We start from the raw sequence: 23,041 nt of genomic DNA, 5'->3' as shown, positions 1-23,041 counted from the left end.
TGTCAACAGTTATATTATGAGGTTATGGTATGCAACTATTAGTGTAGTGAATGGAAATCTTACGAGATTGATTGCTTAGGAAACCTCGAAGAATAAGATGTGAAATTAATTTAGTATAGTTGAATTACATAAAAATAAAGAAAATGCATATCGGTATATAGTTGGTGTTGGTAAAGTTGCATAATAGGTTTAGAAAATAGGAAGCTACATCCAATAATTTATCCAATGAGAATATTATGTAGAAATGATGAGAAAAATGTTCAATCTCTGTCAAAGTAGAGCCCAAAATCCACAACATGACAATTTTTTGTGGCATAAAGAATTGAGAACGACCCATGTTATGGACTATGGAGGGAATCCTTTTTCCTCTCTTTCCTTTTTTTTTTTTTTTCACAATAAACTTTTAAGTAGTTATAAACAAATAAGTTGTTATTATTAACCATTAGTTGGTTTTGGATGTTCAATTTTATTTCCATACATAAGTAATTAATAGATAATCTAAACCAGTACTAAACCATTACTGGTTTGTGTTCTATAAAATTAGTTCCTTAGTTTTGTTTATTTTTATTTTAAAAATGAAAAGGCTTATTATTTAGATATTACCAAATTGATGAGTTAAAATTTAGTTAATTTATGATGATTCGTTTATAATAATATATCGTACTTAGTTGATGAATTTCAACACATAGTAAAAAAATAGCAAATAAAATAATGCGAAACCATTTTACTTTTATAAAAGTTTATAAAATATAGAATAAATGTATATTTCGAAAGGGGGAACGAATATTGTAAAGACTATAATTTTGTTGGCAGATAGAAAAGAAAGAAAAATGTAAACTTTAGTGTAAAAAAAATGTGAAGCTTTAACAACAACAAAAAAAAAATGTGATAAAATGAGAGGAGAAAGGAGTGAACTTTTTGCATTGGGTTCATTTTTTATCATAGAGTCGGCCTTTTTGTGGCTGCTTGTGGGCCTTTCTCATTTCACCGACCTTTTTTACTTCCATTGCATCTACTATATATATACACTATAATGTTTATTTAACAATCGAACTTAAATTATTGAGATACAACAGTGAGAAATGATATACTGTTGATCTCTGTTTAATATATGATGCGCGAATTTAATTGCAATTCTCATTTTAGCTCACGATTAAAATTTCCATTTTAGCACAACGATTAATATGCGCTTAGTGTAACAATTTTATGGGGCATGACACTAATTGATGAGAAAATGTCCAATAAAAAGACACGAGCACTATAGGGTTTCAATAGCGTACCGTGGAACGAGTCCATCGTTCTGGCGGGAGAGTTTTTGGATTGTGATCAGAAAGAGACATTAATATTTTTAGTTCTTAACAGCTGCAGAAGTGAATTATTGATGTGGAAATGCAGAACACGGAATAATATTAACCAAACGCATGCAACTATACTCAAAGGTAAAATTAAAACAAAAATAGTACAAACTAGACTTTGTGAATGATCAAATATATTTTGACGACCAGAAAATAAAAGAAAAATATAAGAATGGTCAAATAGATACATGGCTTTTGTATATATTAAACTACCATCCATCCACATCGCTTTGGATACATACAATCAAACGGCTATGAATATGATACATACATACGTATAAGCTTCAACATGAAAGGTACACATGTACGCGTGCATTATTATACGTGTAGGACGACAAAATTTTTACGATGTCTCATGTGGGATGGATGCTTACATCATCATTCCACCATATTTTATATATTAGTTTCCTAGTTCCTTTTCTTGATCTCTACAATTATCTATTCTTCATTGTATTCATATTCACCATTTTCAAGTAGCATACAAAAAAAAAAGAATTAAATTTAGAAGTAAATATATGATTATAAATATCCTTCAAAACCCATTTTTTGTACCAAAGAGAGAGTTGAAATAATGTAGGAAGATCTCACCTACTTTTTTATAAATACTTTCTAGTTTCTATATTATATATGTTTATATCTTTCTACAACACTTACTATGTCTTAGAAACTTACTTTCAATAATAATAGTAACTTTTTTTCATACTAAAATTTCACATGTACAAAGCAAAAAGAAGATGAGAAATAAAAATAATATGGAAAAATACACATTAAAGAAGAAGTAAACAGTATTATTACAAAAAAAAAAAAAAGAACTGTGATTTGTCAGAATGCTTCGCTGTCTTAAAAATCCGTTATGACTGAATCTGAAACATGACGCGCTTACATCTCACGTGCACTCCAAACCTTCTGGTCAAACTTTGAACTAATTACTAATCCCCAACTAATTTTTATTTAGTTTTTATGTTTTTAAACGAACTATGGATGACTAAACTAATACAGTAATTAATTATCTTATCCCATGGACTATGGATGGCATTTCCCATACTAGACCACTAACATAAGTCCAACTGTCCAAGTATCATAAAAAAAATATATAAATACTTATATTTCATTCTCTCGATTAGTTTAGTACTGTAATAACGGTTTGAACTACTACTTATATGTACTTGCCAAGAATAAGTTTTTATTTCAGTTAAAAACAGCTCGTATTGCATGAATTTTTATGTTCAAAATTTTGATAAAAAAAAGAAGAAGTCATATTTTATAAGAAAAAAAAGACACAAAAGAATTGAAACAAAAAGGAATGGTCGATGGTTGAGTCACGTAAACTGTCGTATACTCTTTTAACAAAACAACAACAACAACATTGTCAAATCTCATTGCAATAATTGTTCAATTCCATATTCATTTTATTCACTTTTTTTTATATATACACGAGATAATTAAAATGGGAGTGAGAAATCCTGTCTTGTATACTCTCATCTTTCGTTTATAGATCGACTTATCATTGTAATATATTATATTTCAAAAATTATCTTATAATGTATACAATGGACTCAATTAGATAGAGAAGGAATCATAAAAAGCAATCATATTCCCCACAAATACTCTAGACACTACTATTACCGTACTATAATAAAACTCACCACGTTCGTTTGTGTGTAACTTAAGCCAAGTTTTTGAATATTCCCCACAATATACTATACTTTTCTTTTGTTAATCATGTATTCTATATTCTCTTCTTACACATTTTGTAATACATAGATCTAATCTTCACCATCTAACCCCAATAAATAATATAAAAAAATACATTCATAATTCTTATATGTAATCATATTTCTAAAAAATGGAGAGAAGGATGATGGGGGCATTAAAGAGTTAGGGGGAGACACATGACATGGATTTCAGCGTTATTATTTTCAAACTTCACTTCATACCCGCGCACTAACCACACACCCATCCATCCATCCATACGTTGGGGTTGGGCCTTTCTCTTTTTTTTTTTTTCTTTGGAGTGTGTGTGTGAAAATAAAACCTAGAGAGAGAGAGAGAAAGAGAGTTCAAAAAAGGTATCATGTGAAAGAGAGAGAGAGAGAGAGTAAATGTGAGATCAAATTCATTTTCTTATAGTTAGTTCCAATTTCCAAATAGGTAAACGTAACCAAAATGTTCATGAATCGTTGAAACTGAGTGACAATTCAAAAAAAAAAAAGATTTCACTGTTTTGGGAAAAAAAATCTCAACTTTTTTTTGTTATTTCTTTCTTTGTTTAAGAATCTCTTTCCCCTTTTACCGTTTCGGTCCAAATTCAATCTCCGTGAAGGTTTTATAAAAGCAGAAAAAATTTGCAGAGCAGTGATGAATAAAAAAAATCAGTTCTTTTTTATAATTTAGGGGGTTTCGATTTCTTTTTTTTTTTTAAAGTTTTCTGGAAAAAGTTTGGTTTTTTTTTTTTGTGGCCGGATAAGAAAAAAGAAAGAAAAAAAAGGTTGGAGGGGTCGTCTCTTCTTCTCTTGTGGGATAGAGATAGTTTTGGGTTTATAATAAAGGAGAAGGAGCGTCGAAGCAAATAACATTAGAGTAAGATTTTTTACAGACGAGAGAGCGTCAGAGAGAGAAAAAAAAAAAATTGTAATGGAAGAGACAACGAAGCAGAACAACAAGAATAAGAAGAAGATTGTTGTTACTACCGATGATTCCAAGAAGAAGGAGCGTCATATTGTTACTTGGACTCCTGAGGTCTCTCTTCTCTTCTCTCTTCTCTCTCTCTCTCTCTCTTTCTTTATATAATATTCGATCAATCAGGGTTCTGTAATCGAACTTAGTATTGATGAATCTCTCTGTTTCAGGAAGATGATATACTAAGGAAGCATATCAGTGTACATGGAACTGAAAAGTTAGTTTTTTTTTGGGTTTTTAATTTCTGGGTTAAGTTTCTGTTCTATTGGGTTGATTGATTCTGATGTAAAGTTTTGATTTTTTTTTGTTGTTGTGATTGATATTAGTTGGGCGATCATTGCATCCAAGTTTAATGATAAGAGCACAAGGCAGTGTAGACGAAGGTTTGGTTACATCTATGATTGTTTTTTTTTTAATGTGGAGTTTTTTTTTCGTGTTTTGATCTGATTGTGTGGGGGTTTTGTTGATTTATTGCAGATGGTATACATACTTAAACTCTGATTTCAAGAGAGGAGGTTGGTCCCCTGAAGAAGATACACTTTTGTGTGAGGTTAGACACTTTTTTTGTTTGTTTGTTTTATCACATAGAGATAATAGAGTTTGTGACTGATCTTGTGTGTGTTTGGTTTTGAAGGCACAGAGATTGTTTGGGAATAGGTGGACTGAGATAGCGAAAGTGGTCTCAGGCAGGTATATTGGAAACCAACAGATACAAGCTTTAATGGTGGACCAAGTTATTATTGATATGAAATTAGAGACTTCATTCTTGTTCTTTGTGGTTTGTTGTGTAGAACGGATAATGCTGTGAAGAACAGGTTTACAACACTTTGCAAGAAGAGAGCTAAGTATGAAGCCATGGCTAAAGAGAACAAGATCGCTTGTTGTGTGAACTCAAACAACAAGAGACTCTTGTTCCCTGATGGTATTAGTACACCGAGAAAAGTCGAAAGTGAATCTCCTCTTACTAATAAAATGAGGTGAGAAACCTTGTTTTGGTTTCTCTTGATTGATTCCAAAGAAGAAAGCTTTTTCAACTGTTATATTGACATATATAGTGGTCATGTTCATTTATCCAGGAGAAGTCACATTCCGGATCTTACAGAGATCAAGAGCTATGGGGATAGATCACATATAAAGGTTGAATCGGCTATGAATCAACAGACTAGACCCCCATTATCGGTAGTATCCCACAATGCTGCAGGTATCAATGGCATGAAAGAGCAGAAACTAACATGCAATGCAAAAGAGAGTGATGGTGCGCAAAACTCTTCTTCTTGCTTATCCTTATCTTGGGAAATAGATGTGAGTTGAAATGCAAACATAGAGAGTCTTATTCAACTAAGTTGTGTTGTTTCTGGTAAAATAGGTGAGGATAAAGGTACCCAAGAGGTGTTTCTTAAGAAGGATGATCCAAAGGTGACAGCTTTGATCCAACAAGCTGAGCTTCTCAGTTCATTGGCACAGAAAGTTAATGCAGACAACACAGACCAAAGCATGGAAAATGCCTGGAAGGTAAACAATGCACGACTCATTTCGTTCTGTAACTTCTAAAACTATGAGCTAAAATTGAACATAATGTTGCATGATCCTTTGTGAGCTTTCTAATAACAAAAGCAATCTCTCTTGTTCCTAATGCTTCCAGGTCCTACAGGATTTCTTGAATAAAAGCAAAGAAAATGATCTCTTCAGATATGGAATCCCAGATATAGATTTCCAACTCGAGGAATTCAAAGGTCTTGATGAGGACTTGAGGATTAGTAATGAAGATAGTCAAACATCTTGGAGGTTCAGAAATTACTCTTTTTTATCATATATGAATGATTGTGGTTTCTGATCATCTAACAGCCGTTAATGTCACTTATATAGGCAACCTGATCTCCATGATTCACCAGCAAGCTCTGAATATAGCTCAGGATCAACCGTCATGCCTCCTCATCCTTCTGATGATAAAACTCAGCAACCCATGTCTGATACTCAGACAACAACATCGCAGAAACAAAATGACGTGCAGTTACCACAAGCTAAAGGGATTGTGCCTGATGTAATAACTGTGGAACATGTGGATATACTCACAACATGTCAGGATGTCCTAAAGAACCCTAGTGAGATTGTGCCCATGGCGAGTGAAGAAGAGTTTCACTCCCCTGTTCAAGTCACTCCATTTTTCAGATCTCTAGCAGCAGGCATTCCAAGCCCACAATTCTCTGAAAGTGTAAGCTTGCTGCACCTTAACTAACTGAACTGTGTAGAATTTTTATTAAAGAAAAAAGAAACCTGATGGATCTGTTTCTGCAGGAGAGGAACTTTCTGCTAAAAACACTTGGTGTCGAGTCCCCATGTCCATGTCCAAGTGCTAATCCTTCACAACCACCTCCTTGCAAAAGAGTCCTTCTCGATAGCTTGTAAACCAGACCAAACACCAAACCTTCTAAACCCAAAAAAAAAAACCATCTCTAAAACTGCGGTTATGTCCTCATGGAGAGGTCGACATAACTTGCATTTTCATCCCCTCTTTTTTGCTTAGATTTTCTTCTTCTTCATAGATTTGCAGCCATATCGGCCTGAAAAGTTTTAGTGAAGCGGGCGTGCCATGATCTGCATTTTTTTTTTACATTCCTCTCTCAGTGTTCATAATCTAGAATCCTAGAATGTTAAAGGTAACATTTCTAAGTCTAGACCCCCCCCCATCTCAGAAACTGAGTTTCTCTCTCAGATACTCAGGATTCCCAATTTTCTTTTCATCATCATACCCTCAAAGCCATTTCATAAAAAAATGGCTTTAATAGTATGAGTTTTTCTTTTCCAGTCATGATTTGTGTGTCTAAGAAAAATATTCTTTCGTTTGTCCCACCCGTCTTCAAGGGTCAAACCCAGGATACATAATCCGGGTTTGTCTTCCCCCATGAATTCTTGATTTGTTGTTTTCTTGATTTCTCTGTACAGAACCTATATTGTTTACATAAAAAAAAATAGAGTTTTTGTTTCAGAGTGTACAACTAAAAGGAAACAAAGAAGAAGAAAAAAACGACTTCACAGAGAGGCATGTCGCCTTTCTATATACACAGTAATGAAAATACACAGAAGAAAAAAGAAAGAACAAAGATTTTCAATTTGGTTTTGGAGCTAAACAGAGAAGCTAAACAGGGGAGAAATTTTCCTTTTGAGTTTCTTGTTGTAGTGCAACTTCTCATTGGTGTGAGAAGAAGATGAAGATTAAAAAAAAAAAAATGTTTGTTTGTCATAAAATCCTTTCCCATATTGTTCCCTTCTCAGAAGAATCATGTGATTTTTGTAAAGAGATTATGATATGAGTGGAAATGAATTGATTTTGGTGTGAATTATAGTGTTTCATTATCATAAACGTACCTAGATTTTTCAAGATCATCTTCTCCTTCTTCTGTGACTGTGATTATAGTTGCAGAAGACAAACTCAAATGAAGACTGCAGAGGTCTATACTTAGTTGGATCTGGATCTGCTTCTCTATAAAAATGGGAGGTGTTTTAAGTGTTGGTTAGTGGAAGACAAAACGTAATCATCACTTTCTGTTTACCTTTTGGTTTTAATTTGAAAATTTCTACCTCCATTTCTTCTCTTACTGTTCTAAACCAACCCAGGTTTTAGTCCTCTTCAAACTTGTACCATACCGGTCGATCCTACTTTATAATCGTTTTCTAGACCGGTCCAGATTCTTACTAAACCGGTAAAATCAGTGATCTTAGCTGAATGAATGACTCAAAACTGCTCAACTTCCAAGTTCCCAAAATTCAAATCATGTATTTGATGTAGTTTGTAATGTTACCTACCATAGGTGGTGGTTAATCACTAGTTTTACAGTTGACTAATCTGGTTTGAGATTCACTGTATGCTAGAGAGTAGAGACAAAAGGACGAAATATAAACAACTAACAAATAACTGAAAAATAATTAGAGAAAAAACAGATCCATTCTTCAACTCTTTTGCTTCTTCTTCTCCACTCTCTGCAACTTTCTCCATTTAAGATAAATCTGATACGACAAACCACCAAAGACCATCGAAACACATCCCCACTGCTTCAACGACAATGGATTCCCGCTCATTACTGATGACACAACAATACTAACAAACTTCCTGGTCGTTGTTATGGTCGTGTTAGCTAGTGACCCGAAGTTACTTATTGTCATGAAGATGAAGTTTTGTCCCACGGCACCGCATAGACAATACTTTAGAATGTCCCATGCCGCTTCTGGATGTAGCTTACAAAACTGAATTGCTTCGAATCCAATCCCTTGTGGCAATCCAAACATGTAGATCAAGTTGTATATTGTGCCCCATAAGTTCATTCCCAGCATTATGTCCCACGCTTCGGTTTTTGGGTACCTGTAAATTGTCATTGTGTGGTGATTTAAAAAAAGATGGAAGATTATAAGTTCAATGTCCTGATGCAATGTCAGATCAATGCATACCTTGAGGCAATGGAGTCTTGGGTGGCGTTTGTGAATCCATCAAAGGCGAGATTCAAGGAGCAAAGTGCATAGCCGAGGGGAGCATTTGGATGTGCTAGCTTGCTAATTGTCTTTGAGCTTGTCTAAAAAGAAAATCCAAATCAGAATCTTGATTAATATGCTCTGATCAGAGTTTTTGTGTGAGAAGATTTGCATACCTTAAGAAGAGCAAAGACTGATACTCCTCCCGCGACAAGAAAACTGCAAATGTATTCAGGGAAAGTGTATCTTATTCCGTAAACTAAAGTTCCCATCAGCATAACTGCATCACGAAAACAAAAGCATGAATAAGATAAACAACAAGTTTATGTAAGAAACAGAGTTTCATGATCATGTTTCTAAGGAATTAACGGAACTATAGAATAGAACCTAAACATAGATAGAGATACCTTACCTGGAATCATTTTTGACGATTTTGCCAAGACCTGTAGTAAGCAAGATCAGAATTCAACCCATCGGTTTACCAAAGAAATAGTTTAAAACCATAATCTGAGTAAAAAGTTACCTGTGCTGGATAACTAATATACTTCAAGGCTTCAATACCCATGGCAGGACCAATTGTATTAGTAATGCCAGCACTCCAGTACGTCCACCATGGTGCTCCACCACTACCAGCGTTTGACCAGAGCTTGATCACTAGACATAATCAGATAACAGACATTCAAGCAACACTTGTCTGTATTCAATGATAAGGCAATGGAGATGGAATTAGAAGTGCTCACTTATATAAGACCAGACCAAGCAGACAACACTTTGAGCCAAGTTCAAGAATGCAAGGTGCTCGAACCTCTTCTCATCTGGACCAAATCTCTTCGTGGACCTAATCAAATAACAAAAAAGTTTCTTTAGTCAGTCCATGATGGACCAAAAACAAGTTCTCGTAGCTATGTCCCTAAAAATTTTAGAAACGTTCCTCCACAAGACTAACAATGCTAGACGTAAGTGCGTTCAACAACAAGTTCCGGTAGCTATGTCTATAGCAATTCGAACCACAGAATTTGAATTGCGACGAATCATGTGACTCGCTATGTAGACTAACTACCTTAAGGTTCTCAAATTAGCAACAATAAGCTGAATCGAGCAATGAAGAAGACGAGACTCGAGTCAACCTAAAAATTTACTTACAGAGTCTCCTGAAGAACGCCTTGGTAGATATAGGCGGACCAGATCCCGGAGATACACAACGCCAACAGCAGAATTCGACGGAATCCAGATCCCTGAACCTCCATCGCCGCTCCGGCAGCGTCCCCTAACACCGCCGATAAATCCTCTGCCGCCGCTTTTGATTCGAATTTGTACACCGATCGAATCAGTGAATCGCAAATTAAAATTGTTCTGCTTTGGAATTTTGGGAAGACGAGGTTTGTTGTGTGTGTTACAAAGGCGCGAAAATAGACGTCGATGTTCCACGTGGAAGCTAAACACTGGACTGATGATCTCATTTAACGTTTCTGATTGGTTGGTGGTGACGCGTGTGTAGTTTTGGAGTGCAGCTCTTGAAATTGTTTCCGTGTCTGAGATAGAAAGAGAAACTACACGCCGTTTTATTGTTGTAAAAACCACACGATGGTTAGTATAGGCTGCAACATGCTGGAAGTTTCGGTTGGTGCTTTGAAGTTGACCAAAAAGTAAAGTCTCACAGCATGATTAAGGGTCTTTAATCGTTGATTTAGATGGAGTTTTATTTGTTTAATCATTTTTAAATTATAGTAGTACTAATCACTATATTTAAGTGTTTTGATATGAATTATTCAGGGGACAAACTGAATAAGAATTTGTATCTTCAACTTATGAATATTTTGATAAATTATTAAATCGAGTTTAATTTATAAAAATCAAAGATGATAAGATATACTTTAAAATAATATGCACTCAAAATATAATTTATAAAACCATGTATGATGTATGGTACTTTTTTGTTCCATAAATATGATCATGGATGGCTTAACGGATATAGATAAAATGGTTGACAAAATATAATATACAGGTTTTGATATTAGTCAACAGATAACTATTAAAATGCTTCATTTTGTCGTGTTACTAATTCCATTCACATGCATCGTCTTTAAACCTTAGGATATTTTTTCTACAAAGTCACTGGGTGATATGATCTAATGATCATATGATATATAGCAAGTTGCAAAATACGGACATTTTAAATTTGGACTTTTAATGCTATTCAATTGCCGACAAAAAGAGATGTCATACAATTATGGTAATCTGAGCGGTACAACGGTAACAACCGTAAATGTCATCACTAAAAAGTAAACTCAAGATTGTGATGACTATATTATAATTTGTAGTTTAAAGTTTTGAACAACATATGTTTTGTAGTATCAATCATCATTTAAAATCTGCATATTAAACGTTTTCGAAAAAAATATAGTTTATTGTTGTGATCGAAAAATATACACATTTATATTAATTTGATGATTCGTTTAGTGAATCCTCTCATATATCTTTTTTTTTTTTTTTTTAATGTTTCACAGTTTTACAATTGTACGAATCGTTTTTGCGATATCGTCCCCACGTGTCAGAGTGCAAAACAGTATGTCCAAAAAAAAAAAGCTCTCAGATGTGTCGGTCAAACGTAATGTGAATAGACTTGAAAAATATTTGTTTGGGGTCAATGCATGGAATAAAGTTATCGATACACTTGAAATTTAAAAAATATATTCCAAAAGCGTGTTATTACTACTTAACTACCCTCATTCCATTAAACAGTACTTAAACTTCTGTACCCCAATTTGTATTAATTAATAAAAAAAATCTTTACATTATCTGAAAAATTATTGGAATCTTTTTACCAATCTTTAGATTTGATGCAACTTTAAAAGTTTTTTTTGCTTTTGCTTAAAGTTGAATGTAACACCAAATTAAAAAGGTTTAAAAAAGAAAACAAAATCTGACGTGGATTTGCTGACGCAAGCAAAGACGTAGCCCAGATGGTCCAGATCTTTACGAAACTATCCCTTCTTTGATGCCATAAAGATTCGCCGAAAGCAAGGGTATTATAGTCATTTACATAAAACAACGGACCACGTAGAACAAAAGCAAACAAAAACAAGGGCAGAATCATCATTTACTCCAAATTCCCCCCCACCACCGCGACTATTGTATGTATGGTGTGCTGTGCTTCTCTGTGATTCTTTACATCTCTCTCACGTTCCTCCTCCTCCTCCTTCTCCTTCTTCTTCTCTCATTTTGGTTCTTTTTTCCAAAATCATCTCTTCTGGATAATTTAAGAATCATTATTACAAATCAGCTTTTTGTTCTTTTGAATCTGTTTCGAAGAAAAAAATGGGTAATTGCTTAGATTCATCAGCTAAAGTGGATAGTAGCAGCCACAGTCCTCATGCTAATTCTGGTAATTTCTTTTTTTCCCTCCATAGTTCTTATAAAAGTTTCTTCTTTGAGCCAATTTCGATTGTTTTCTGTTATTGTTCCTTTTCTGGAAACTTTCTCCTTATTCTGTTTCCAAGCTAAAATTCTCGACTTTGTAAAGATGGTGTTCTTTGTCTGACATCTTTAAAAATCAAACCTTTCGAATTACCCATCTCTGTATATGATGATTTTGATTTGGGGGTTAAATGTTGGATCAGACTGTTGTTTGAATCCATGTGTTACTCTCTTAATGTGCAAATTGAAGTAATGATCTTTTGTTTAAAGTCTGACTTTTTAGATATTTTATTTGGATCTATTTATAGTTTCGTCGAGCTCAAGAGTTTCTTCTAGCAAGACGAGTCGTTCCACAGTTCCTTCAAGCTTAAGCATAAATTCTTACAGCAGTGTTGAGTCTTTACCTACACCAAGAACAGAAGGAGAGATTTTGTCATCACCGAATCTTAAAGCTTTCACCTTTAACGAGCTCAAGAACGCTACTAGGAACTTTCGTCCTGATAGTCTTTTAGGTGAAGGAGGCTTTGGTTATGTGTTTAAAGGATGGATTGATGGAACAACTTTAACCGCTTCAAAACCGGGTTCTGGTATTGTTGTTGCTGTTAAGAAGCTTAAAACTGAAGGCTTTCAAGGTCATAAGGAGTGGTTGGTACGTCGTTTGTTTCCTTCCTTCTCTTATTTGGTTTTGGTCATGATGTAATTGGTGTTAATATTGTTTGGTGACATATTTTTTTGGATTTTGTTTGGTTTTCAGACTGAAGTGAACTATCTTGGTCAGCTTAGTCACCCAAATCTTGTCAAACTTGTTGGGTATTGTGTTGAGGGCGAAAACAGGTTACTAGTATATGAGTTCATGCCTAAAGGAAGCTTGGAGAATCATCTTTTTAGACGTATGTTAAAACCTGTGGTTACCAAAGCAAATAATCTCATCTCCTTTTTACTTTGTTTTGTAATCCTTTGTCAAATTCTTTTTTTTTTAATCTTGCAGGTGGCGCTCAGCCACTTACGTGGGCAATAAGGATGAAAGTTGCAATAGGAGCAGCCAAGGGGCTTACTTTTCTTCATGACGCAAAATCACAAGTGATATACAGAGACTTTAAAGCTGCTAACATTCTACTCGACGCTGTAATAATCCCGAGAAACCTCATTAGTACCCTCTCTTCAACACCTTATTCTAGGGGTTTCACTTCATTTCTAACCAACTTCTGTATCAATCTTAACCGCAGGAGTTCAACTCTAAACTTTCAGACTTCGGTCTAGCTAAAGCAGGTCCTACCGGTGACAAGACTCATGTGTCCACACAAGTTATGGGTACTCACGGGTATGCCGCCCCTGAATATGTAGCCACAGGTGAGAAACTTTGGCCTTACCTTCAAAAGCTACTCTTTTAAAAAACCATTAGCCTTTGCTTTTTAAAATCACTAGCCTTTGCTACTAAAGCTTTAGCCCTTTGCTTTAAAAACCATTAGCACTTTACTAAAAAGCTTTCCCCTTTGCAACTAATACACTTCACGTCCAAAAACTCTTAAGCTCAAATTTGAATTTTATCCACAGGTCGATTAACAGCTAAGAGCGACGTATACAGTTTCGGTGTGGTACTACTGGAATTACTCTCAGGACGAAGAGCGGTGGACAAATCAAAAGTGGGAATGGAACAGAGTCTAGTTGACTGGGCAACACCGTATCTTGGCGATAAGCGAAAGCTCTTTAGAATAATGGATACGAGATTAGGCGGTCAGTATCCTCAAAAAGGAGCATACACAGCTGCTAGTCTTGCATTGCAATGCTTGAACCCCGACGCAAAGCTCAGACCGAAAATGTCCGAAGTTTTGGCTAAACTAGATCAGCTTGAAACAACGAAATCTGGAACCGGAGTTGGAACCAGACAAGCTCAGATTGATTCTCCGAGAGGTAGTAATGGATCTGTTGTACAAAAATCTCCAAGGAGGCATAGTTATGATCGGCCTCTCTTACACGTAACTCCTGGTGCTTCTCCTTTGCCTCCTCACAATCACTCTCCTCGTGTAAGATAGGATTCACTGTAATAGTTTGCCTTTGTCTTTGTCTGTTGTATGCTGCTCTGTGTGTAAAATGTCTTACGTGTAACGGACGAAAGTTTCAGTCTTGCCTCAGTTTATAGATTTTGGTTTGAATATTTACTCAATGAGGAAACTTTACAAAACTTGATTGTTCTCTTTATACAAATTGCAGATCGTAGTCTTACTTGAGCTAAACCTAGCAGATGATTTGTCCATCGAGGGGTCTATTGATCTATCTTGTGTCTTTTCTGCTGTGTAAAATATGGTTTATCTAGAACGGACGAAAGTATAATTCTTGTCCCAATTTTATAAAAAAATTGGTTTGTTCTGAGTTAAATCTGAAATGCAAAATCCAACAACTGCAAATGATTAGAGACAATTTTTAAAGAAACTATTTACTCAAACCCTATTTTGTTTGTGAAGACAAAGCATCTGAAAGTAAACTGAAGACAACAACATGTCAGAAGACTAACACACCAAATCAAAACCAAACCAAACCAAAACACACAATCATAATAAAGAAACAGTTAAAAGTGATTAAAAAGGTTTCAGAGCTCTGTTCAACAGTGTAAGATGATGAGCATGCCTCTATGATTGAATTCTCTTTTGTCTCAAAAAGGTTTCAGAGCTTTCACCGTTTCCACTCAGCTTTCGTCGACTTGTCTGAAGTAAACAATAACGAAATGTGTTAAAAGGATGTAGATATTAGTGTAAACTTGTAAAGGCTAAAAATTAGGCTTTGTGTATAATNTTGATTTCTCTTTTGTCTCAAAAAGGTTTCAGAGCTTTCACCGTTTCCACTCAGCTTTCGTCGACTTGTCTGAAGTAAACAATAACGCAATGTGTTAAAAAGGATGTAGATATATTAGTGTAAACTTGTAAAGGCTAAAAATTAGGCATATAGCTTTAAAACCTCTTACCACCAATGTCCTTGGAAGACGAAAACGATCTGTCACTGTTCATTGATCCTTTAGCTGAAGCTATGAGAAGTCTGTGAGCTCTTGGAGACATTGTATTCAGCTTACCATTGGCTGCGGGAGGAAGAGAGTGGCGCCGTGTTGTCCCGTTTTTCTCAGGCTTCTCTTGAGCAATCCTCGGAGAACCTTGTCCTCTTATTCTTGCCTTTGCAGATGCAGTTGGAGCCATATAGCTTGGAATTTTACGCCCACTCTGTGTAAGCCCATCTTCTTGATGATGATTCTCAATCTTTGCAGGCAACGAAGCTCGTCTATCGCTTGGCTTTATGTTCTCAGAAGTAACATTTCCGTTTTCAGAAGCAACATTTCCATTCTCAGAGCTTATCTGCACGTCTGGCTCTTGGATTTCCTCTTCAGCTTTATCATCTCTCTCAGCAGTCTTGAATCCTTCTTGCTCCGGGTTATCCAGAACCGGTGATTTCTCATCTTTATCGAGATCAGACTCTTTCGATACTGTTTCAGGGATAAGATTATTCATCTTTTCATCTTCGGGAGCATCAACTACAGAAGCTGAAACCTTATCAACAGACAATTCTTTCTGCACTGAATCTACGATCTCTTTCTTCTTCTCAGCAGATTTGCGGGTAGCTTTCTCTATCCCGTTCGAATGAGAAGCCTTTTTTAGGCTAATTCTAGGCTTCTCATCTTTAACCTCCAGTGAAGAGCCTTCCTTTACGGCGCTAGTACTTTTTCTTGAAATCTGCTTAGACTTGTCATTCTCGATTCTCGAAAGTTCTTTACCAAGTGTGGAAGCCTTCCTCACAGTTCGCTTAGGCTTTTCGTTTTCAGCTGTAGAACGGTGATTGGAGCTATTTCCAGTAACTAAAGCACCGGATGGTTTCCTCACACCTCTCTTAAGTTTTCCCTTTTCCGTTTCAACTGCTTGAAAACTTCGCTTCTTTGTCTGAGATTTTGGTATCAGATTTTTAACCACCAGTGGACCAGGAGCCCAAACCTGCAACTGTGTCCAGCGTTCAAGCCACACCTTGGCTGAGTTAGGATCCTCAGGACTATACTGGATCTTCAGAGGCAATGTCGTTGGTGATGAAACCAAAATCTGAAAAACGTCACGGAAACAAATAATTATGAGCCTGTCACAGAATCACATAGCAACATGTTGATGTTACCTTATCAATCATGGAGAGCTTTGTGGGAGTCTCCATCCAACTGTATTTGGTTCCTTGCAAAGTTTCAGAATTCTCGGTTTCCTAATAGACAAAAGGATATTACAGTTTTGAAAGCAAAATCGAGTAACAGTTATCAAAGTGGAATCTATAAACTAACAGACATTGAATACCGTATATGTTTTCTGAACTTCAGCCGCGGACTCTGAGGATCTAGCTTTCTTCCCGCGAACAAGCGCTTGCAACTTCACAATTCCCCAAATGCACGAGTACGTAGCAACGGCTTGTCTTCTAACTAAGTGACCACGGATAACTGCTTGCACCCTTATGATACCTTTGAGGTTCTCAAACTCTTCACGGGCCTTCACGAGTTAAGAAAACAACAAAGTATCAGCAAAACAAGACCCGAAAAATCAGTACACATAGAATGAAGAGTAAGAATTCACCTGATGAGCTCTGACAGCAGCTTGAACCTTTGTAGCAGCTTCTTCAAGCTTCACTTCTTCAGAGTCATTCCCTGACTCAAGATTCACAATCGATGCTTCATCGCCTTCAATGTCTCCACTTGGCTGCTTCTCAGGGATTACAACATCAGGAACTACTACAGTTTGAGTAGCTGCAACTTCTTCTGATGTTATTACAGGGGGTTCGGTAGGTAACTTTGAGACATTATTATCCTTCACCCTCACTACAACCTCTTCTTTCTTAGCAGATCTCTTCCAAAATATGAAACAATGTTTATAATTACTCACCATTTAATGTTCCCACCGGAAAAAAAAACACAGAACTTTCACTAAATGCTTACCAATTTTTCGCCTCCTTTCTCCAAACTCGATTTGGATGACTTCTTCCCAAGAAGAGACTTGATCCATTTACCAGGACTTGGAGTCTTTCCCATCTTTTCTAATGGCTACAATTAGAAACTTGCTACAAAAATAGAAACCTGCATATACAAAAAAAACATTTTGTTTGTATAAGCCCATACGCCAGGTCAAAACAAACAAAGTCCTATTAAATTTACAGTACCAAAAGCTATAGAACAATCAATTTTACTTAAAGCTGAAACATATAACAAATAATCAAAAATCTTAAAACAGAAACCCTAGAAACACACACAAGACATCAATCAGAGAGTGAGATAGTAGAGAGAGATATTAACCCTAACAGTTCGAAACAAGACGAACACAAAAATCAAACTGTACAGTGATTAAAGCATAAATCAAAAGAGAGAGACGAAAAAAAAAAAGTAAAGAAAGCCAAAGGAACACATAGACCCATCAACAAAAGTGAACAAAAGCAGAGATTTTGACGATTATAAACCAAAATCCATGTAGATTTAGCGGGAAAAAACACCCAAAAACAAAACCTAATTTTCATATGAACAAACCCCAGAGAAAAAAACTCAAAAGACAGTTTTTTTCCGAACAAAATAGAGATACAAAATCGAAAAGAGAGATACTTTATAAGCAAAATCAAAGAGTGCAAGAAGATGGAGTAAGATTTGAGTAGTCAGATCTGATGAGTAGAAGAAATCAAAAGCGGAAACTTTTTTTTTGTGAGGGTTTCTTTCCTAAAATGTGTAATTAAGAAAAAGGAATTTAAAATGTCAAATCTGAGATTGAAGTTCACAATGTACCGAATCGTTACGGCTACTGTTATGTTCTTCAAAATGTGTTTGTGTTTCTATTTTTTTTGAGGCTCTTCGTCGGAGCAGTGACCTAAAAAAACCAAAAAGTGGTTACAGTAAGAAATTACAAACACATTGAGGGAGAAACGACCGTTTGTAATGTGAGGGAGAGAGAAACAGAAAAGAGAGATGGGCACAATAAAGGTCTGAAACGACTGTGTTTATTCATTTTTTTGATTTTGGGTTTATTAGTGGGCCTATTTGTGGTATAAGCCCAATTTAGGAGTTGTATTTGGATTTTACTGAATTTTTTTTCGTTTTTTAAGTTGGATTAATGGTTTTTCTAATCAAGAATTAACGTTGTCATTATCGAAGTGGTTAATCCGCTAATTCCAATTTTAAAAGGCATGAAATGTTTTTTTAATTACGTGTGTCTTATTTTTTTTTTTGATAGCCATTAAAACTGTGGTGAAAAGAGTTGGTAATCCGACAGACCATTACAAATAAAGAACCAGATTTTAGCTAAGAGTGTCTGCTGCAAAATATTAACTAAGCTTCATCTTCTGCCTGCCTTGCAGTATCAGTTTCATGGGATGAGCTCAAAGCGAATTCCCGCCTCTGCAGTGCAGAAGAGGTTTTTTTAACTCCGTCGTAGCCAGAGTAAAGCTCTTAATCCTGTAGTTTTTTTTTCCCTTTGAACAAAATGATGAATGCTGTGTCTTATTGATAAATGATGCACATACATATATACAGAGTAATGTATCTTTGGACGTAAATGCTATGATTCTCCCGAATATACAAAAGCAATGTAAGGAAACCAAATAAATCAATCCCTAAACATGTGGGATTGATTAATACTCCAATACCCTCCCGCAAACTGGAGCATGGAGGTTCAAAATGCCCAGTTTGTCCCAGAAATTGTCGAAAGGCTGCTTACCAAGTGGTTTGGTGAAAATGTCTGCCAACTGTGCTCTACTATCTACATGACAAGGTGTTAAAATACCTTGTTGTATCTTCTCGCGAATGAAATGGCAATCATTCTCGATAAGCTTCGTTCGCTCATAAAAAACCGGGTTTGTGGCAATGTAAAGGCGGACTTGCTATCGCAACAAAGACGCATTGGTTGATTGTGTGAAACACCAAGATCTTGTAGTACACGCTTGATCCATAGAAGCTCTTTTGTAAGATATGCCATTGCGCGATATTCGGCCTCTGTAGATGACATACTCACGGTGTCTTGTTTCTTGGCTTTCCATGAGATGGGAGAGTCACCAAGTTGGACAAAATATCTAGATACAGAACGCCGTGAGTTCTTACAACTTGACCAATTAGAATCACACCATCCTGTAATCTGAAAATTTGGTTGTGCTTTGAGGAGAATCCCTTGTCCAACAGTCCCTTTCAAATAACACACGGCTCGTAACGCAGCTTGCCAATGATCTAGCCGTGGATTCTTCATAAATTGTGCTAGAACGTGGACACAATAAGCCAAATCCGGTCTTGTTGATACTAAGTAGATCAACTTTCCAATCAAACGTCGATATGGTTCAGGATCCGAAAGCAAAGGTGAGGTTGAGCGTGAGAGAGTATGTGATTGCTCCAACGGAAACGCAACAGGTCTACACCCCATTAAACCTGCTTCCTGGATGATCTCCAAAGCATATTTCCTCTGATTTAGATAAAATCCTTTTGAACTGCGGGCAACCTCAATGCCTAAGAAATATTTCAAAGGACCTAGATCCTTCATTTTGAAACAAGTAGCCAAGTAGGCTTTGAAGGTATGCATAGCAGTATCCGAGTTGCTAGTGACAATCATATCATCAACATAAATCAACAAATGTATCCGTATCACACCTTTGGCAAACGTAAACAGAGAGTAATCAGAAAGAGATTGTTGAAATCCATACTCACGCAAAGCAGTCGTTAGCTTCTGAAACCAGCAGCGAGGGGCCTGCTTTAAGCCATACAAAGACTTGCATAGTCTACAAACCTTCTTCTCATCACTTGAAAAATAACCAGGAGGAGGCTTCATATAGACTTCTTCGGTGAGATCTCCATGGAGGAAGGCGTTATGCACGTCCATTTGGTGCACAGGCCAGTTGTTTCCAGCAGCAATTTCCAAGAACATACGTACAGTTTGCATCCGAGCAACCGGAGCAAACGTTTCACCATAGTATTTTCCTTCGATTTGACTGTTACCCAAAGCTACCAAACGTGCCTTGTATCGCTCAATGGATCCATCAGAGTTGAGCTTGATTTTGTAAACCCATTTGGAGCCAATGGCTTTCTTGCCTGGTGGTAAATCTTCAATGGTCCAAGTATCATTCTCCTCAAGCGAAACAATTTCAGAACTCATAGCCTTGGTCCAAACTTTACTTTTAATCGCTTATTTATACGATTTTGGCTCAACACCATCCACGATTGCAACCAAATATGCCCAGTGAGTTGAGGAAAATCGGGAATTAGTAACATAATTGCTGATAGGATACAGAGAAGTCGAATTACTCAGCAAGTGTATCTGAGCAGAGTTCGTCTGATAATCCTTAAATCGAATCGGAGGTTGTCGTGGTCTTTCACCCCTGCGAATGGGTGCAACCGGCGGTTCAGGCGGCATAGAGACAGATGGCAAAGGCGGAGTGATAGGCGAACGAGATTCAGGTCGTGACTCCGACAGTGAAGACGAAGAAGCCGATGATTCAGGGTTGATGGAGGAAGAAGATGGTTCTGATTCTGCTGATGGGCTCGTAACAAGAGGTGGAGCTAATGGGCCTGAAGAAACAGATGGGCTTATAATAGGAATAAGAATTGGTGGTCCATTAACTTCCTCATCCAATGGACCTGTCGAAGGAGAAGCCCACATCAAATCATCTTCTCGTTCTATTTCGTCTCCAGCCGACGAAGATGGTGTCGATGCAAAGGGAAAATCAGATTCACAGAAAATCACATCACGAGAGATGAAAAATTCTTCTGTTTGCATATCACATAGCCTCCACGCCTTTTTACCATATGGGTAACCGACGAAGATACAACGTCGACTACGTGAAGCAAATTTATCACCGTTATGAGATTGATTGTGAGCATAACAAAGACTTCCAAAAACTTTGATATGCGCATAACTTGGTGCGACGCCATGTAGTTTCTCATATGGAGTGAGACCGTTGAGAACAGAGTTAGGAGTGCGGTTGATGAGGTACCCAGCCGTTAAAATACACTCCCCCCAAAAACTGATAGGCAAATTGGCTTGAAATCGCAGAGCTCTCGCGACATTTAAAATGTGTCGGTGCTTTCTCTCAACACGACCATTCTGTTGCGGCGTACCCACACAAGAAGTTTCATGAATAATTCCAAGAGAACGAAAATAGCTCTTCATGCTCATAAATTCCGTGCCGTTGTCACTACGGATCCGTCGAACCCGTTGTTGAAACTGTCTTTCAGCAATCACAATCAAACTCTGTAAATTTGAGGATGTTTCTGTTTTGTCATTTTGGAGATAAATCCACACACTTCTTGAGAAATCATCAACAACCGTGAGAAAATATCTAGCACCCGATGAAGAAGGAGTTCTATAAGGCCCCCATAGATCACAATGAAGAAGTTCAAAAACAAACGATGTTTTATTATCACCAAGTGGAAAGCAAGATCTTGTTTGTTTAGCACGCATACATACATCGCATGCCATATTCGAAATTTGAGAATCAACAAAAACAGAAACATTCGGTAAGGAACCAACAACTCTTGCAGAAGGATGACCCATGCGATGATGCCACAACTCATAAGCTTTTGGATCCGTAGTCTGCACCGGTGCGGCCAACTCCATTCTACAAAAACGGAAGGTTCCTGAATCACGTTTCCCCGCTCCAGTCATCATCCTCAAAGCGTGGTCCTGAATAACAAGGAATTGATCAGCCATTTGCACTACACAACAATTTTCATCCATCAACTGACCCACTGATATAAGATCAGACTGCAATTCCTCAACAAAGAAAACAGACTTCAAAACCAGATGAGACCCTAACACAACTGTTCCTTCCTGAGAAGAAATTTTTCTCTCCCATCAGCAAGAATAACCAGAACCGGTTCCATTTGTCTCACATTTGTAAGCACATCATAGTTACATGTCATATGATGTGATGCTCCGGTGTCCAAAATCCAAGAAGGAGAAGAAAGCTTACCCGAAAGTTTTTCATTGTTTGAACCTGGTCCATTGCTGGAACTGGCGACACCATTGCCTCCACTGTTCAAGAGCTTCTTGAGATTCGCCCATTGAATATCACTCAGATCAGCAACACCATTACGATCCTTGTCTGTAATGACATAATTAGCATGCGCTTGACTGGGGTGATGAGGGACGTGAACAACATTTGCGTAGCTCACATTCCGACCACGTCCACCTGACATGCCACTAGACGCACCACCACATCCCCTGCCTTGCATCGATCTGCTTCTTGGACGCTCACCCCACCACTCCGGATAACCGATAACTGCGAAACAGCTATCCGAAGAATGACCAGGACGATTACAATGTTTGCACATTGGCATCGAGTCATCTCCACGTGCAGAGGAAGCAACACGGCCTCGTTGTTGCACAGCATAAGCTGTAACAGCAGCAACCTCATAAGCTTTGGTGACGTTGCTCCTCAAATCCTCCTCTTGTCGAACAACGTTGTAAACTTCCTCCAAAGATTGAATTGGTACACGAGACACCAAACTCGACCGTACCGTCTTAAATTCTTCATCAAGGCCAGATAAGAAATCATGAACCTTGTCTTCTTCACGATCTTGTTCTTGCAACACAGTCAAGTTACATTCACATTTCCCACATTTGCAGACACGCAAAGGCCTATGATTTGCCATGCTGTCCCAAATGCGATTCAGCTTCCCATAGTACGTCTCAATGGTGAGACCTCTTTGCTTGCAACCAGTCAGCTCCGCTTTGAGTTGTTGGATTCGGGGCCCATTGGTGACAGAAAAACGCTTCTTCAAGTGATCCCACAAGTCTTTGGCAACATCTCGGTGTGATATGTTGGAACGCAACACCGGATCTATGGTCATTCTGATCCATGAGACCAATAAAGCCTGGATAGTCCACCAGTCTTCCAAATCAGCAGATCCTTCTGCTGGGAGAGCAATGGATCCATCGAGGAAACCAAATTTCTTACGTGAGCACAAAGCTGTTTTAATGCCACACGCCCATTCTTCATAGTTCATCCCTTTCAGCAGCGGATGAGAGATCACTGCTCCTGGATTGTCAGCAGCAGTCAAGTCATATGGAGAGATTGTACGCCTCACCTCCACAGTCGTCGGGTTCGTAGTCGTGTTCGTGTTCGTCGGGTTCGGTAAAGTTGTCGCAGCCATGATC

General features: G+C 37.3%; 4 protein-coding genes across 5 annotated transcripts; 2 read left to right on the top strand and 2 right to left on the bottom strand.

Moving 5' to 3' along the window:
- LOC104710191 (transcription factor MYB36-like) lies at positions 3,796–7,372 on the top strand. The gene is made up of 11 exons (XM_010426752.2): positions 3,796–4,094; positions 4,205–4,251; positions 4,361–4,417; positions 4,512–4,584; positions 4,669–4,724; positions 4,826–5,011; positions 5,111–5,289; positions 5,401–5,546; positions 5,677–5,819; positions 5,901–6,246; positions 6,330–7,372. Exons 1-11 carry the CDS (start codon positions 3,990–3,992, stop codon positions 6,438–6,440), a joined length of 1,449 nt encoding a protein of 482 aa, XP_010425054.1. The 5' UTR covers positions 3,796–3,989; the 3' UTR covers positions 6,441–7,372.
- Positions 7,788–9,879, bottom strand: LOC104710190 (UDP-galactose/UDP-glucose transporter 1). The gene is made up of 7 exons (XM_010426750.2): positions 9,642–9,879; positions 9,239–9,336; positions 9,022–9,152; positions 8,911–8,941; positions 8,675–8,778; positions 8,478–8,599; positions 7,788–8,391 (listed from the first exon to the last, which is right to left on the bottom strand). Exons 1-7 carry the CDS (start codon positions 9,743–9,745, stop codon positions 7,983–7,985), a joined length of 999 nt encoding a protein of 332 aa, XP_010425052.1. The 5' UTR covers positions 9,746–9,879; the 3' UTR covers positions 7,788–7,982.
- On the top strand, positions 11,616–14,079 carry LOC104710189 (protein kinase 2B, chloroplastic). Its single transcript, XM_010426749.1, has 6 exons — positions 11,616–11,883; positions 12,224–12,564; positions 12,670–12,805; positions 12,904–13,040; positions 13,142–13,265; positions 13,470–14,079. The coding sequence occupies exons 1-6, from the start codon at positions 11,817–11,819 to the stop codon at positions 13,946–13,948; spliced, it is 1,284 nt and encodes a 427-aa protein (XP_010425051.1). The 5' UTR covers positions 11,616–11,816; the 3' UTR covers positions 13,949–14,079.
- LOC104710188 (protein IQ-DOMAIN 31-like) lies at positions 14,321–17,848 on the bottom strand. Of its 2 annotated transcripts, none has more exons than XM_010426748.2 (8): positions 17,692–17,848; positions 16,861–16,998; positions 16,502–16,771; positions 16,229–16,417; positions 16,059–16,139; positions 14,875–15,988; positions 14,706–14,774; positions 14,321–14,548 (listed from the first exon to the last, which is right to left on the bottom strand). In XM_010426748.2, exons 2-7 carry the CDS (start codon positions 16,951–16,953, stop codon positions 14,743–14,745), a joined length of 1,779 nt encoding a protein of 592 aa, XP_010425050.1. In that variant the 5' UTR covers positions 16,954–16,998; positions 17,692–17,848; the 3' UTR covers positions 14,321–14,548; positions 14,706–14,742. The 2 variants fall into 2 exon arrangements, with proteins under 2 accessions (XP_010425050.1, XP_019084813.1); XM_019229268.1 differs by having other exon boundaries at positions 14,321–14,553; positions 14,711–14,774.

The sequence above is a fragment of the Camelina sativa genome, chromosome 9, assembly GCF_000633955.1.
Source record: "Camelina sativa cultivar DH55 chromosome 9, Cs, whole genome shotgun sequence".
NCBI lineage: Eukaryota > Viridiplantae > Streptophyta > Magnoliopsida > Brassicales > Brassicaceae > Camelina > Camelina sativa.
The sequence above is the reverse complement of the archived record's forward strand: the minus strand, read 5'-3'. Positions and strand labels throughout refer to the sequence as shown.